Source organism: Trachurus trachurus (genome assembly GCF_905171665.1).
Source record: "Trachurus trachurus genome assembly, chromosome: 12".
Classification (NCBI taxonomy): domain Eukaryota; kingdom Metazoa; phylum Chordata; class Actinopteri; order Carangiformes; family Carangidae; genus Trachurus; species Trachurus trachurus.
In genome coordinates, this window is record NC_139908.1 from 6,332,810 (window position 1) to 6,350,462 (window position 17,653).

The 17,653-nt window shown below is 40.8% G+C and overlaps 1 protein-coding gene across 1 annotated transcript in view; it reads left to right on the plus strand.

Annotated features, from left to right (window-relative positions):
* Positions 1-12,734: 12,734 nt before the first annotated feature.
* The window catches only part of LOC310995065 (uncharacterized protein), a gene marked incomplete at its 3' end in the record, with an annotated part of 43,945 nt that continues 39,026 nt past the window's right edge, over positions 12,735-17,653 (plus strand). Inside the window, exon 1 of the mRNA XM_083983994.1 lies at positions 12,735-13,122. Within this exon, the coding sequence (XP_083840120.1) occupies positions 13,023-13,122 (100 nt within the window). The 5' untranslated portion in view covers positions 12,735-13,022. The remainder of the gene's footprint in view (positions 13,123-17,653) is intronic.

Below are 17,653 nucleotides of genomic sequence, written 5' to 3' on the forward strand. Positions count from 1 at the left end.
AGTTGGCAGCAAACATTAGATAAAAAACAAATGAAAAAAATAAATAAATAAAAAAAACACTGTAATTTGGGAAAACATTCATTGTTGCTTTAGCGAATCTCAGTGTCCTGGAACACGACGCCACACGGGATTGATTCCCTTTTTTCTTTTCTTTTACATTCCCAGCTTTACCACAAAAAATAATAATGATGATGATGATGATGAAACACTGCGGAGGAATAATACCTTTAATAGCAGCAACAGTAATCATCAGATAGGAAACTATAATCTAAAAAGCTATAGTGTGCTTTGGATCCTGATCAAACAAAAGAAAAGGTACAATACAACATTTAAAAGCAGCTGCAAACAATTAAGACTTAAGTGATGAGGTAACATTTCTTCCTGCTGATTTCAGTCAGTAAAAGTTCATAATTTAAGTTTTATGTCCTGCAAACTCTCTCTCGCTCTGCGGGGATTACGCTTCAGAGGTATTCCTCCTCCTCCTCCTCCTCCTCCTCCTCCACAGTGCAAACATCCATCCATCCCCGGCTGCAGGGACGACTGCCAGCGGACGGGGGATTTGCACTTAACTGATAACTGGCAGCTGGTGAGTTCATGACAACGTGTCAAGTGTGTAACGTGGAGATGTGTGTGTGTGTCTGTGTATGTGTGTGTTTGTGTGTTCATTACAGGAGAGAGAGTGCCACAATCCACTGCACACTGTTGTTGTCCAGTGTGATGTCTCACTCCCTCTCCACTCAAACAGCTGCACAGGACTTTCACATGTGCACAAGTATTATGTACTCATGATAATATTTACATGAGCTCACTTCCAGCCGTGGGCCAATGGAAACTCTCTCTGTCCTGTGCACTCATATCATCATCATCATCCTCATCATAATCCCCCCAAAACAAACACACAGGGAAAGTGTGTGTGTGTGTGTGTGAGTGGGGGGTTGTTCAGTCAAATAGAGTTTATTTTTGTCAGCAGGTGCTTTTGTTTCACCTGATAATCAGCCGTCAAAACCGTCTGTCTGCATGGAAACAGAGAGAGAAAACAGATTTAACTTAATTCCCGCGCTGATATCGTTTTTTCCTCCCCCTATTTGGCAGAGGATTTGGAAACGCAACAAATACTGAGTGATTACACATTAACATGAAGGAGATTTTCTTTTTCTTTTATAATTTAAAGACATAAATCTGTGAAATTGGGCTTTGTTTTTTATTCAAGTGCACAGAAGGAGGTCACATTAGTCATGCTCGACTTTGTGCCGTACGTCTGTGATCGGCAGGATTATGGTTTTGTTTGAAAGGTTAATAAGCTGCAACAGCAGTAGAAGAATTGTGTAGACAAGAGCACCTGCCTCCACATCCACAGGTCAGGTTAAAGGGATAGTTCAACATTTTGGCAAATCGGCCCATTGCCATAATCCCTATAGTTTTAGGAGTTGGTTGGTTACCTTTAATTGTCGGTGCAAGCTATTTTTAGAACGGCGGAGCAGAGCCGCGAGCTGCTCAGAGCTACGTTACGGAGGCTAATGGGATTTCTTGGTTTCCCTCATCAAACTCATCAAATACACAATCCAACAACTCCAAAACACTCTGGTGAAAAGTTGTGACCTGCACATTCACCACGCTATGAGATAATAACAGAACGTTACGAGACAGAGTTGTTTTAGAGGGAAATTCATGCAAAACCACTGATGCGCGTTCCCGTCAGGGGCAGTTCTTCGGGGGGCAGTTCTTCCCCCCGTAAGTAATAAATCTTGTTTTTATCCATCGTACCTGTTTCTTCAGTTTTGTCTACATTTGGGTCCTTTTGAAAATCTCCACCCTGACGGATAAAGCGTCTCCATCCAAGGAGCTGAGGCTTCCAGTTTTATATTAGCTATACCTTGCTAACTGAGCCAGGCTCACAGTGTAGCTGTCAGGTGTTAAATAGATGTGTTGACATAGTATAACAATGGTATAAATCACATACTGAAGTAACGCTAAAGACGAATACATTAAATCATGGCGCGAGTACCAATTTACAAATTAGAGAATGATCAGACGTGCTTGACATATTGATGCATTAATGTATGATGGAGTGAGAAAGCTCTGGCTCTGCAGCCTCGCTGAGTTATGATTGACAGGAGACGGGTTGTAACATAAGCACCGGCAACACAGGCGTTTCTTTGGAAACTTTATTTTGGAGGGCAACCAGAGAGCAGAGGTAAGACACACAATCCCGTCTCACTTCAGTTCACCAGTGTTGAATATCACGGCCTTAAACTTAATGTTATAAAACGCTAAAAGCTCCGCTGCAGTTGTAATGTGTTTGCCTTCATTCACAAACAAAATATATAAAATGCCCGGACGAACGGAAATGTGCAATAAATGCTTTGCAATTTTGTGGACAATTAAAAGTCATTTCATGTTTCATTGTGGCTTAAAAACAGCTTTTTTTCTGCTGAAACGAGCAGCCAAAACTGCAGCCACAGCCCTGCCTGCATCATGGTTGAGCATACTTGGTCCAAACAGAGTGGATTTTACCATGACGTGATGGTCAGGGCGATGGGGCACCTCATGTTTCTGGGAATTTTTAGAAAGTTGAAGGTCTGCAAGGTTAGTAAAAAATCTTTAAATCAGATTTATGTGTTGTGCTTTTCATTCAACAAAAAGCTGAAATCACTACAGAGTCGGGTGTAGATCATGAAACTGTGTAGCTGCCGACACAATGGCGGCAGGCCTCATAAAAGATGACCTTGACCCGGAGCTGTCTATTTCGAACGCACCAATGACATCCACGTCCTGCGAGCGAACTAATGATATATTTGTGTGCCACGTTACGTAAGGCTTCATGAGTTACAAGCAGCACTTTGTAATCAACACAGGAGTTTAACAGGGAGTCAGTGGGCAGAGGTTAAGAGTTCATGTTCTTTTGATGAATGAATATGTTACAGACAGGTGGGAGGTTTGGAGAAATTAGACAAAAACCCATTTTAGCTTTGTGTGTAAAGTGAATAATTTATGTTTAGTCAGTTCACAGATAGCGTACAGGGAATTTGACTCCAGTTCTTCATTAATCTCAGTATTTACATGTAAAGAGACAGAAAAGACAAACTGAACAGGTGAGAAGAAGAAGATATATATAAGTAAGAGTTAGTAAGTTGATGGTTTTAATCATTTGAATCAGTGAAGAACAACAAATAGAGGAATCTGGAGCTACAGTACGTTAGCACAGTGGTGCTTTAGCCTGAATGCTAACATGCACATAAGGTCAATACAAACACAATCATGTGCCAATAGTCAACGATAATAGTATTTATTATGGTCATTATATCAGGTTAGTTTTTGGGGCATTGGTGAAATTCTAATCAACAATCAACAATCAATCAATCTTTATTTATTTATATATAGCATCTTTCATACTCACAATGCAATTAGAAAGGGAAAGAAAGAAACAAAAACAAAAGTGGTTAGTTTTAGAGCCTAATGTGCAAAAAACTATAACATACCAATAATTGAAATAAATAAATACAACCACCACTTCCATGATAGTAATGAAGTAGTTTAATTAATAAAAAATAAAATGTCAGAGAGAAATAAAAGAAAATGAGTGGTTGGAATAAAGGAGATAAAAGCTTAAGGACAGATAGAAACAATGAAATCTAACAAATATAAGTGCAAACACTGAATTGAAAACACAAGTCTTGGGTTTATATCAGTATTTCCAGTTCCTCTGGCTGCTCTAGTGTTTTGACTACGAGGATCCCGATCCAGTAAAGATGCTGTCAGGACTTTCCCTGTAGGAGGAGAAGACTGATCCTCTGGGGACCACGGACCACGTCTGTTACAAACCTCATTGTAATCCATCCAATAGTGGAGGTATTTCAGTCTGAAGCCGACATTTCCATCTGAAGGGCCTCAAATGAAATCAGGCAGGAACATGTAGGTCGAGGATGGAAACCCGAGGGGAGGTAACGAGGTCTGATTCGGGGCGCTCGTTCATCATCCCGATAGCAAGTCAATTGTTCCTTTGATTCGATGTGTTTCGCTGCAGTTTTGAGCTCTGATGCAAGATTACAGGAGGTCACACATATTAGAAATGCTGTAGGTGAGCTGCCAAGCCTCAAGCCTCTCGCTGAGTTTAGAGAAGAGAACGGAAAATGGTCTGAAAAAGAGAGTGAAATAGAAACGGGTCGACATTTTTTAGATTCTCTGGGGTTGTCTTTGGCCTTTTGGAGAAATATGCTTATTTCCACTTTAAATGTAGGGTCACATTTTCAGTTTCATAAACAGCTTAGAGAGAATTCCTCTCTGTCTGCCATGTGGTCGAGTCAAAATAAAGACCGTCGACTCCACCAGGTGAATATGGATCTCAGTTACATTACGTCAACTGCAAACATTTGGTCGGTTGGATGGCTGGATGGATGGGCCCATGTCATTGAGTTTATATATGAAGTGACTGTCAGCATTTCTTAATCTGAAAGTCAAAGCTCAGTTAAAAAATGACCCAAAACATCCACAAACATATGCAAAGGAAACACAAGCTGACACAAAATGACCACAAAGAAACTAGAAGTGAGATAAAGAACAAGTACAGAGCCCCTCGAAACAACCACAAAGAGACACAAATGTCCACAAGAAGACTCAAAACAACCACACAAACACTCAAAATGAGACACAAACGGTGACAAGGACATTCAAAGCAAAGACACAAAAACACAAAATGACCACAAAAGACACAGCATTTCCATGTGAAAACTCAAAACAACCACACAAAGACTAAAAACTGATGACAAAAGGACACAAATGTCAATAAGGAGGTTCAAAAACAATTGCAAAAAGACTCTAACAACATTAAAAAGCCACAAATGTGCATCAGGAGACTCAATACAACCACAATTAGATTCAAAATGACAAGAACAAAACACAAATGTGGACGAGGACACTCACAATGACTGCAAAAACAGTCAAAATGATTACAAGGAGACAACAACCTCTATGAGAAGACAAAGACAATCAGACAAAGACACAAAACATCCAGACGGTGACTCAAAAAGCCCTCAGATAGATGTCAAACCACCATGAAGAGACACAAAATGTCCACAGGGAGACTGAAACTAACCACACAAAGACTCAAAAAGACAAAAAAGAGACACAAATGTCAATAAAAACAATTGCAAAAAGACTCGTAACAACTATAAATGTGCATCAGGAGACTCAAAACGACCACACAAAGACACAATATATCCAGATAGTGACTCAAAACTCCCTCAGAGAGATGTCAAACCACCGTAACGAGACATAAAACGACATGACTCTCTTTTATTTGATGGTCCTTTATAAGATGGTGGGGGGGTCTTCTACCTGAACCTCTTTTCTTTTAATCCATCCAAGCTGAAAAGGACAAAACTCTGCTCCAATTTACAGGAGGTCCGTTTGTTTTTACATCAACATCCTGTCGTTGTTGCACCTGATACAAAGTGAAACGTGTAGAGAGACGTCTCATGTTCGCTCAGCGATGAACCTCAGAGAAACATAACGAACGTCTCCTGTTAAAACACATGTGTATGAGGCCTTTCCATAATTGCAGCAGTCACCACTACAAACGGCCGACAGGGCGGAGCTGAGCCGAGCTCGCAGGGGTGGAGAAGGAGACATGGTTAGTTAATTCCTTGTAGACGGCCGGCGACGACTTTGGCACTTTTTTTTTTTAAATATTCCTGCTTGTTTTGGTCGAGGGATTTTTAATTTAAGGGAGCGCTGCTTCTCTTTACAGGACGACTGAGTGTAAATCTAAATGTGAACATGTGGAACAGCTGTTTGACAAAAAAACACAAAAGCCTGTATAGTGGATGGTTTATATTTCAGATAAATCATGCAGTGACCTTATTATTTAACATATACTGCACATCAAAGTGTAATTTGTTCATATTTTACCCTTCTTGTCGTCCTCGACTCGTTTACCTCTGATGTTGATCAGCGCTCATGTGCTCCATGTGTCACAGCTCAAGGCCTTCATGCATGTGGTTAAACATTTTTAGACTTTTCCTTTTACGGCAAAATAAACATTTGACAAAACCCGATGGAGCCCATCTGATACTCCATATGCAGAGTGGGGGAGTGTTATAAAACATGGTTATCATGGCCAGGGCTGTTGGTGTAATTCTGGGCCCCCCCATGGGCCCCAGACTGTGGGCCCCATCACCTTTCTCCCCTATGCTACGGCCCTGATGGTGGGTACTGTATTATTATGAGTTATTATTAGGACATTTGACACTTTGCTGGTGATGTAAATCCTGCAGGATCTGTACCGGTCATGCACTGGAGAACAGTTCACCTCAGATATTTGTTGCTGCTCTATGGACAGAAGAAACACATACTGTAAAGATTAATCTGTACCAACAATACGAGTGTGCAAATGAGACATATAAATTATGAAGGAGCACACTGTGTAATAGGCAGAGGCTCAACATTGAGAAATAACTGGCTGATGATAGCATCAGCGGGTTCTCAGAAGCTGGGACTTTCGAAGAGCAGATGTTCTGCATTTTTTAATAGCACAAGTTGGATCAAGCTGCGTAATGTTAAAACAGGAAGACGGTTGCAGCCCTACTGAACTCCAAACTCATGGATCTGCCACATGGGTTGCAATCTTAACTCCTTGTTTCTCTCTCTCTAACATAAAGCCAGCGCTGATGATAACGCTCTGTTCAACGCTCATTGGCACATCTGTGCAGGTCATACAAGGCCATACATGCATCGTCGTAGTGTCAGGTTTAATTTAGTTAATGCTCATTGATTGATTCCTGCTTGGGATTAACATTTTTGGCCCTCTTTTCCGTACAGGTGGGTCTTCAAATGCTTTCCAATACAAAGTGTCAAAAGAGAAGATGAGCTATAGCTGCGAGCGTGAGCAGACAGATGAGACTGACTCATTAAACACCGTGTGTTTTTCTTCTTTGTCATCATCCCAACTTTACTGTGCGTGCACTCTTTGACTTTTTATTTTATTTTTATTTCTTCCTCTCTAGACTTAACAGTCATGTTTCTTAATGCTGCAAAATTTCCCCCACTATGTCTACTTGCCATGATACAATCTGGGAATGGATGGCGTCACACAGTGTGGAATGGAAACTATGGTGTTGTGCCATGTAAGTGCATTGTGCCAAATGGGGCTTTAACAAAACATAACAACTCCTGTGTGCAGAGAGAGAAAACACTGGGTTCATTCTCTTTAGTCTCCTGCTTTTGTCATGATCATAAACATTCATACTTTATCAAAAAAAAAAAAAATTGTCAGAGAGCCTTGATAATCTAATAAAAATGCATCGCAACAAACTGAATATCCATCTGCCATTTGACCTGGAGACATTGCACATTTGTCAGATGCCTGTCTAAATGAATTACCCTTTGACTGTGATTTGAAAATATAAAACTGGTGTCTGGCTTGCTTGTGTCTTTTGTATTTCAATTTTGTTTTCTTTAAAGAGAAAGTCGTACAGTCTTGGGTCCCCATTCACTGCTTATGCACTTGCCTCTCTCTTTTTTTTTTTTTGCATCTCTGTGCCAGAAAACACACACAACACAGAGAACAAGGCATGCAAATACAGAAATTGTATTTGCGAAGCAGTCAATCCCTCGTTTTCGGTGTACAGTACTACATCCTACATTGCGTAAAAAAAGCTCTAATCTTGTGCTTGGAGCTGCTCAGTGCCAGGATCCACTGTTTATCTGCTCCTTTGGTGTGGTGAGTATTTGAGTTTCCCCCCGTCTGGCTCTCAAAGACACTATCATTAAAGTGAAACCGCAGAATCAACTCCTTTCTCTCCGTGTCGCTGCCCATCACAACACAACACAGGAAAGTGTGTGTTTTGTTTTGACACAGAGGCTCTGTGAGAAATTAGTGGGTATTTTAGGGAGGAGGGGGGGATGATTGAAAAGATGCAAAATGCAGGTTTAAAGACATGTAATTCAGCTCATGCAAAGTTTACTGGAGTTCCTGAGGAGTAAAATGCATTTGTATACAGAAAACTTAAGATGCAGATGCAGGCTACTGTCTGTCATCATATCTTTGCAGCCCAAAAAAAAAGACATAGGCTAGGTAAATCAATTATGTCTTTATGACATGTCGAAGCTCAATAGCAAAAAATAGGTTGTGTGGAGAAAAATGCATTAAAAATGTTTATTATTTAACATTCATTGATTTTCTCTATCATTTTATTGTTATGTCTCTTACTTCCGTTTTACTTCCTTTATAATCATGCTCAACTTTTAGGACTACAGCTCCCATCACTTCAGCGCCTTGGGGGTGTTAACAGGAAGTATGTGCAGGGCGGCAGGTTGAGATTTGAGCATGTGTTTGTTTACTTTTTTTTTTGCAAATTAGCGCCGTTGAAATGATGCCGAATCATCAACGTGCACGTGCATTATCTAACATACTAACTAAGAGCAGAGGTTGTGTCACCAAAGTGTTTTAAAAGTGAAGAAAACTTGAAAACGTGACTGTCGTCAGTGGAGTCCTGCAGAGGGTTTGTGGAGCGTCTTTTTCTTCTTTTTCTTCTCATGTTCGGTGGATTAATTGACGTTTTTTCCGCGGTGAACATCAAAGACTTTGACATCATCGGAAATGTAAGTTACACCGAAACTAAAAATGTGCTTGTCATGTCTGTGTGTGCAGATTTTACTGAGTTGCTCCTCACTAGAGAGGTGGATGATGCACTGCAAAAACTCAAAATCTTTCCAAGAATATTTGTCTTATTTCTTGGTCATAATGTCAAATTTCTAGTCAAAACTAAACTCTTTCCACTTAAAATAAGACTCATCACCTAAAAATTAACTTGTTTTTAGATAATTTTCACTTGTTTCAAACAAATTTTCACTTGAAATAAGTAGAAAAATCTGCCAGTGAAAGCAAGATTTTTGTGCTTGTAATAAGAAAGAAAAACTTATCAGATTTTTCTACTTAATTTCAAGTGAAAATATATATGCAATATGCTTGAAATAAGTAAAAAGGGTTTAAAAACAAGCTACTTTTTTAATGTGATGAGTCTTACTTTAAGTATAATGAGATTTGTTTTGACTAGAAATAAGACAAATATTCTTGGTAAGATTTTGAGTTTTTGCAGTGTGTGGACGCTTCTAAGTTCTTCCAGTCATTGACTGATATAGGTTTTTCCTCTCCTCTGGCCTTCACACCAGAGAGAGTGGATGTGGAAACAAGGAACTGACTGTATCTTGTTTTTTTCTGGTCTGAAAATCACCAAATGAAGCCTCACGGCCATGTTTTTTGGTCAGAAGGAGCACGTGGAGGCCGTGTTCATGCAGGAGCTGGTGAGCTTTGAGATGATGATGATGATGATGTGGTGTAGGTATAAAACCACCTTAAATACAGGGCGCAGGCCATAATGTGACCCATACATCTGACCACGCGACCATGAAAGGGCAAAAGTGGTCAGTTTGGAGTGGGGAGTTTACTCTTGATGTAAATAGGAGGAGATCTGTGGGTGGAGGCCAAACTGTCGGCTACTTTTTCTTTTTTTGGTTGGTTCTTCTTCAGACTTTAGGCTACATCTTCTACTGCAGCACCTCTACTCTTGATCGTTGTCATAAAAGCCCTGCATAAAGACGAGCCTAAATGTCAAGAGTGTCAGATGTGGCTGCAGACGTCATGTTGTTTACTTATACTGTGTTTAAAGCACAACTTTTTACTGGGCAGTTAATGGACTTCATGTCACCCCACCTCTCCCACCCCACTGGAGAGGGAGCCGCCATATGACACAGTATAAAACACAGCTGCTGCCATGTTGGGACTGAGCGTGTCTGAAGCTCAACTTGGAAACAGTTGAGTAAGTTTCTGTGATGAGCCGCTTTTTTCCCCACATCTGAGACAATTCCCACTGTATTAGAATATCACAGTGACATTTAATATTATGTTAAATGTTAGTTGGTTGGTTGATAAATTATTAAAAGCCTCCTTTAAATATTGTATTGCATATTACAAGAGGGGAGAGGATAGAGAGTTAGAGCTTCATAAAGTACAGAAAAGCCAATATAGACTTAAAGTGTTTTATTTCTTTAATATGATCAAATGGGAATTTAAAGGGATATGCCAACATTTTTTTTTTTTACGTTTCTTGCCTCACTCCCGAGTCCATGACAAGCAGACAGACACCATCCTTTCGACTGTGCGTGCAGTAACAAGGGAGATAGAGCCGTATCGCCCGTAATTAGCTTAGCTCAAACGCTGGAAGTGTATGGGTAGTGTTAGCCTGCCTCCACCTAAAGTCATCAGAGACATTCTTCAGCAAATCTAAACGGACCGATCTTCGTCTCAGAGCTGACAAAACTCTCCGGTAAGGCATCTTGAGCGGTCAAATGCCGGTAACGGGACGAGATCGGTCAAAACGGAGGGTTCAAGCAAAGACGGTTTATTTTGGTTCAAGCTAGCTACATCGCGGGTAGGTTAGCTTCCTGTTTCAAAGTAAAAGCACAAATTCTATCGTCATGGTTTTCTGTATGTAAAGGGCAACGGGTGTTTTATTTTGTGAGTAGTAACCGGAAGTAACCGGATGTGCGTTGGTCACAACGGCTAGCTTGAGTGGCGCCAAATTCGTCTGAACAAAATTGTAAACAGCTGGTATTTAGACAAATTAATGACACACTTCTGATCTAACCAGCTACTTTCTCGCCTAAAAATGTTTGAAATGTCGATAAAGTGATATATTTACAGAGTTTAGAGCTAAAATGAAATCAGCTTCTGACTGCTGATTTCAGCTCAGGTAGGAGGCAGGCTAACACTACCTATACACTTCCAGTGTTTGAGCTAAGCTAATTACGGGCGATACGGCTCTATCTCCTTTGTTACTGCACGCACAGTCGAAAGGATGGTGTCTATCTGCTGGTCATGGACTCGGGAGTGAGGCAAGACACAAATTTTTTTTTTTGGCGTATCACTTTAACTTTAATGTGAAATCACAGTTACATCTGCACAGGACGTGTGTGGTTGTGTTTTGGCACACAGATCACTCAGTTATAACTGTAATAATCATTGATATAATTGTGACTGTGGATGTGAGGAGGATCTGGATCTTACTGGTTCATTGGGGCCTCCTCTCTCTCTCGGGGCCCCCGCTGCTGACCTCCTCCACCTCTGCACCCTGTCACCTCCAATTTCCCATCAGTGCACACTCACATCAGAGCAAACTTTTTCATATTCCACTGGGTTTTTAGCAAAGTTTAACTTTTTTTTTTTTTTTCTTTTTCTTTCCCTGAATCCACAAATGTAATTTCATGCTCGGCTTAATAACATTTTACCCAGAGACTCAGGAACTGTAGTCATGTGCTGGAATTACAGTAAACTCCTGCAATCCTAGTTTTTTTTGTCAGCTGATTTGTGGGAACATAATTTTATTTAGGAATATGCACCGTGCTCCTATATTTAGCACAATATAAGTAGATTATGTTGCAGGGCTCCTTTTTATATGGTTTAAAGTTTGGTGACGACAACAGGACTGTTTCTCAGTTTAATAAGAAACTAAAGATTGATTTTTTTACTTTTTACCTTAAATCATAAACTTTTCAGTGTAGGAACTGAGAGGACAAACTCATTAGGAGGCGCCAGAGCACTTGTTGGTTCAGTCCAGTCAATTTTTTTTATTGTTATAAATGCAGCACAAAATCATAAAGGGCTTTTTATGATTTATATGCTGAGATCCGTATTTGATTAAAACCAAATGAGCTCAAAATATCATATAATAATAATAATGCCACCGGATTACGTAACAGGCAGGATATTGTTCAGATCAGTTATAGTTTTCAGGAAGAATAAAGTAAAAATCAGTTGATTTGAAATGAAGCTGCAGCTTTTAGAGGCTTTGTTGGGGGGCTTTTAGGGGATTGTGTCAGTGGTGATTGGATGAAATAAAAAGCAGATTAATTGACTTAAAGTGAGTGAGTTAATAAAGTTAATGTTAAAATAGTGTGTTTATTATGACATATTGCATGTCTATATGTTGTTATAGTCACTGTGTGTCTGTGTAATGCTGCTGCTACACTGCAATTTCCCAGCTTGAGATCAATAAAGTCTATCTATCTATCTATCTATCTATCTATCTATCTATCTATCTATCTATCTATCTATCTATCTATCTATCTATCTATCTATCTATCTATCTATCTATCTATCTGTCTAATGACTTATAATAGCAGCTTTTATTATAAGGATCCAGGCTCAAACCTGATCATGTGCAGGAAGAAACATCCGGTTAATGCAAAAAAGCAAATAAAAAGAAAAGAAAATCCGTGCAATTCTTCATGGTCTCCCTCGGATCGGATGCAGTTTTGCTTTTCCCGCTCTGACCGTCTCTCCTCCTGTGCCTGTGCAGACGGTCCACTCCTCCACCACCATGTCCATGCACGAGAGCTCGGAGCGTGCAGAGAAAAGTTGGAGGCGTGAAACTTTCTCTCAACTTTTTTCCTCCCTCCCCCGGCCAATAACAGGGCCGCCTCTAATATATGGCCTCCTCTGATTTGCCTGAGTCTCTTGTCCGCGGAGTGACTGACAGCCTGAGGGGGGGGGGAAGAAAGAGTTTTTTTTTTCTTTTTTTGTTGCATGAGTGTATATGTGTGTGTGGGTGTGTGTGCGAGTGTGTGTGTGTGTGTGTGTTGGACTTGAAGGGGGCTGTATGTGACGACTGAAGGAGGGGGCAACACTTTGTGGATCGGAGGCGCAGCGGCGGCGCAGGACAGTTGAGAAGCGCAGAGAGGAGAGGAGCAGCAGTGCGGGAGAGACGGTGGTGCCCATCCGTCAACTACAGCTGGAGGAACCCACACTAACAATCCCTTATGGCTGCTTGAGAAATAACGACACAACCCCCCCTTCCCCCTTTTTTCTCTCTCTTTCTCTGGGACTTTTTGGGTTTTTTATTTTTTATTTTTTTGTCCTGACCCAAGGAGAAGAGGAAGAAGAAGTTGTTGTTGTTGTTGCAGGGCTAAATTAGTTGCGCCAAGTTGAAAAAGTGAATCCACTTTTCCGTGGACGTCTTGTGGCGGTCATGGATACCCATATAAGATGGAAAGTTAAACGGAGGATAAGGGACGCCCCAATCACTTTAGCGGTGATTCTGCTTTTTGTCACAACGCATACAAGTTCAGGTAAGATGCAGCTGTGGATACTGTGGGTTTTGAAGTTTCTTTTCTTTTTCTTTTTTTTTTATGTTCCCGTGGATCGCTGTGATGTCCACCCCTCCTCCTCCTCCTCCTCCTTCACCACCTTTTATTCTCATCTTTTGTGCACTTTTAGTGTATTTAGGTGTTCTTTTAGTTGTTAAAACTTGTGCATCAGGTGTTTTTTATTCACTTTAGATGTATTCTGGATATGGAGGAGCTGGTTTTACTGTGAAAAAAGTTTCTTACTGTAAAAGCATCAACAGGCTGATTAGTAATACAGATGCAGGCTTCACTTAGGTGTTAGATAGAGGAGGATATACAGTAACAGGATGCCTCTAAGTGATGGAGTAAATGTATAGGCTATGTGTACTTTTCAGACTTTTCTATACATTTTAATGGTCTTTTTTTTTGCTGTGGTGCAAGTTTGCAGACTACTTTTTTTCCTTTCTATCCTTTCTTCTTTTTTTTTCAACTGATGAGAGGGATGAGCATAAGTTTCACAGAGGGAGGGGCTGCTGCAGCTTGTCTGAAGTGGCAGGGTGGAGCTGCTTTAAGGACTCCGACATCCAGATCAGGACACATAGTCTGTGAAGAAGTTGCACTGAGAGAACTCTCAATGCAAACGAGCTCATATTCTAGTTAATTGGCTTGTGTAAGGAAAAATAAAAATCCACTGTTACACTTATATAACCCAGTAAACGTGTGGGTTCTTTTGTGTGTGACTTGGACAGAAGTTCCTCCTATATCATCATCGTCTCTCGACTCTCCTGTTATGGGACTGTTGTGTCCCATATAGTAGGTGCTGAGGGGGTCATGCAGGGCTGGGGTCCGGCCTGCAATGTATTATTATTAGCACCTTAAGACTGCCAGGCATGGTTGGTGGTCTGCCGTCTGCTGTGAGGCTCTGACACGAGACTTGGGAGGTGAACAGGTGGTTTTCTACTGTCTGCTCAGCCCCAAGATTGTGCTGATGGGTGTGAATGTGAATGTGGCATGGATGCTGGATAAAAAAACAAACATATATAGCTACAAAAAAGAAATGCAGTTCTTATATGGGTCGTACTGGTGGTCAGTATATAAAGGAATCCGCTGCAGCTTTAGGTCAGTGTATAACGACTGGCTCCAGATCTGGGTCATTTCTGATGACGGGAGGAGTTGGAAGTTGGCCCTGGGGTTCTGCTGGGACGTCACAGAGTCTGGGGCCTGAGATGGTTTTGATGATCCAGGATGCTGGTTTTAATCAGGCTCTTAAAAAAAAAAAAGTGACTCAGAGGAGACACCAGAGGCTTGTAGCTGATCCCTCACAGGACTGGTGTACAGTACACTTCCTGAAACTTGACACTTGACACATGTTGAATGGGAAAAGACTTGATGACTGAGTGTCAGCAACATGCCAACTACATGACAAGCTTTGTGTAAACTCATTATCTACTTATTCATGTTGCTTGTTGGTAAAACATTAAGCATAATAGCACTTGATTAAAGTATTTTTATACAGTTATAATCACATTAATCCTGGACTATAATAAAATTATTGCATTTTTATAGCGTATATCTCCCCCTTCATTGTTAAGAATCACAAGCATATCACATATCAGTAAAAGATCCATCCTGGCCCAAACCAGATGACCTCTTAGCCCCAGGCAGGACCTGGATATACATTCATCTCAGGGCTTGTAGCAGCCTGCCCAGACACACCACCAGTGGTTAACTGGAGCTCTGTGGTTGCATAAAAGTGCAGGTATAACAGAAATATAGGAAAAGTTTCAAATCAATAGTGCATTTTGTGTTAATTTCATGTAGAATTTGATATTTTAGTTTAATTATATGGGAGCAGAATTTCTGAAATTGTGTGGATTTCCAATCCTCTGAAATTTTCAGATTTTCATCTCTTTTTAGTACTATTGCATTGCTTTTGTACTTCTTTGCCTTATTCAGGTCCAGTAACTAATGGATAAGTTTCCAAATTGTGTAAAATCTAGTTATTCAAATGTAAAATTTAGAGTTTTAGTTTATAAAGTTGTGTAAAACAAGCTGAAAAGGCAACACGGATCTAATGAGCCACAATAACTTTGTTCAGTTTAGTTGGTGTGGCTAAAATGTTAGCATGCTTACACACTCAAATAGACATTGGAGTTGTGTTTTTATGATCCAAGAGATGATCAGTTTGATATTATTTGTCCTTGCAGCTCTTTTTTGGGCTCCACTGACTGTCGAGGAAAACCTGTGGGTCCTTATCTCACTGTGCTAACCCGCTAGCTGCTAACTTTGCCTTCGCTGGGATGGGGAGTTAGCGAATAGTTAGCGACTGAAACGAGTTAAATGGAAACATTGACAGTGAACAAATGAGAAATTGCACTATTATGAGTCATTGGTTCATATGAAACATTTGGTAGAGATTGGATTGATGGGTCTGCAGTGAAATGTAGCTAATAGCCCTTAGCATTTAATACAAGTGAGTAATATAGCTTTTTAGCCACTCTTTTAGTGAATAGTGAAAGCAGAAAGGATTGCAGCTTATTCTCAGACATTTTTCTTTTTGCACAATTACTAAACTGTCCCCAACCAAAGCTCAAAACAACAGCTCACTGAATGTCAGTCCAGCTTTTCTGGGGGAGAGTTGAGTTGAGTGAATCCTCTGTCCACAGTTTCTGCAGGGAGGTCGTCTCGCCCCGGCATTAATGAGGAAACCCCGTTTTAAACCAAACGTGAACAGTGGTAATAACAGAAGGCCCATAAGACGTCGGGGGTTAAGAATGAGAGAGGAGATGAGGAGGAGGAGGTCGGGGTCAGGGATCGGAGGTGAAGGTCAGGACTTTCAGATCTCCGCTGCTGTCAGGTTTACAGTTTCACTGCCTGAAGAAAGGAATTCCTGCCGCTGCTCCTCGGAGGTCAAAGAGAAAGACAACGACTGTGTAGTCGAACAATTTTCTCTCATTGTTTTATGAATAGAAACTTCCCGACTTGACACCGATTTTCCAGCTTACAGTCATTTCCAGGCTTCTGACTCAATATCATTAGTTAAAATGTAATCGGACCCCCCCCCAAAACCCCTCTCCTGGCCTCCCAGTGTGGGACCTCGGAGGTTTTGTAGTTTTATCTGATGCAGACCAAATACACCAACAGGGTTTCCTTTCTTGTTTCTGCTGAGTTGATTTTTCTTTTCTTCTTCGCTCCCTCAATCAATGGAGTCTTTTCACGCGTCTTAGAAAGATCTGTTTTGACTACTTTCCGCTGTGGTTTATTATTGTTAATTAGCCAAAAGCTTTTTTTTTTCTTTTTAATGTCTGTAAGAAACATTCACACACAACCAGAACCTACTCGAGCAGAGGAGTTAAGTCATCAGAAATACTGAAATAACATTCTTTGAATATCTTGTGCAAATGAAAACAGGGGCGAGATTTTAGCCCAAAAGTCTGTGATGAGGAAGAGGATGATGAGGATGATCGCAGCGAGAGAGCGGGTCGATGCTGAGGAATCAGGAACTACGGTCATGATTCAGGAATTATGCTTCGTATTAGGAGGCGATATTTGTTTTATCCTTATGTATGCTCTAGGAGAGATAAACAGGAGAAGGCCTCGCTGTTTCTCCGAGCGCCCTCACATCTGGATTCGATAAGTTCCATTGTGCTGTCTGCTAAGCCCTCTAAAAAGCCAGAAAAAATGTCTTCCAGATGTTTTCTTCCCATTCTTGGTGGAACAGGGGACCATGAAGAAGGAGGAGGAGAAGAAAAAGTACTGTTGCATTTTTCTAAAAAGAAAATACACCACTCTGGAGCTGAAAAGTTCCTAATCGAATAACATCTGCAGCCTCAGGTTCGCACATACGTACCCACACATCCAGGGTCAGTTAAAGGTCCTTTTCTTTTTCTCTTTTTTTTGTCTAGAGCAGAGCCAACTTTATGACAAGGTTAAAGGTCGCATACAGCTGCTCCACAGCTGTTTTTCATTTACAGTCTCCTTTATATCTGGACGAGTCTTTCTCCAAAGGAATTTATGTGGCTGACTCAGTTTTGCCTTTTCTGTCACCGTGTGTAAAATTTCCTTCACGAGGCCAATTATTGAAGCTTATAGGCTATAGAGGTGATCGGGTCCTTACATCCTCGCAACAGCTGGATGCCCTGAAGGAAGTTTTAAAGTGACTGAATGAAAGGACAATGCTTCTTGTTGTGTATTATTGTTCTGATGATTATTCCTGTTGAACAGTTGGTTTTGTTAAAGATCAGTCTGAATTGATCTCCTATCAACCCGACACTGTGGAGTTTAGACACAAGATGTTGCTTTGTGTTTCCACCACCATCACTCACACTCCCATTGATCGTCATCTCTCACCCACACATGTGACTGTCATTTTTTCCTCTTTTTTTAAATTTAATTTATCACCATCCTGAGGTCACGTCCACCTCGGCCAGATATGTGGTGGTGGGAAGAAGCGGCTTCTTGTGTGTGTGTGTGTGTGTGTGTGTGTGTGTGTGTGTGTGTGTGTGTGTGTGTGTGTGTGTGTGTGTGTGCCTAT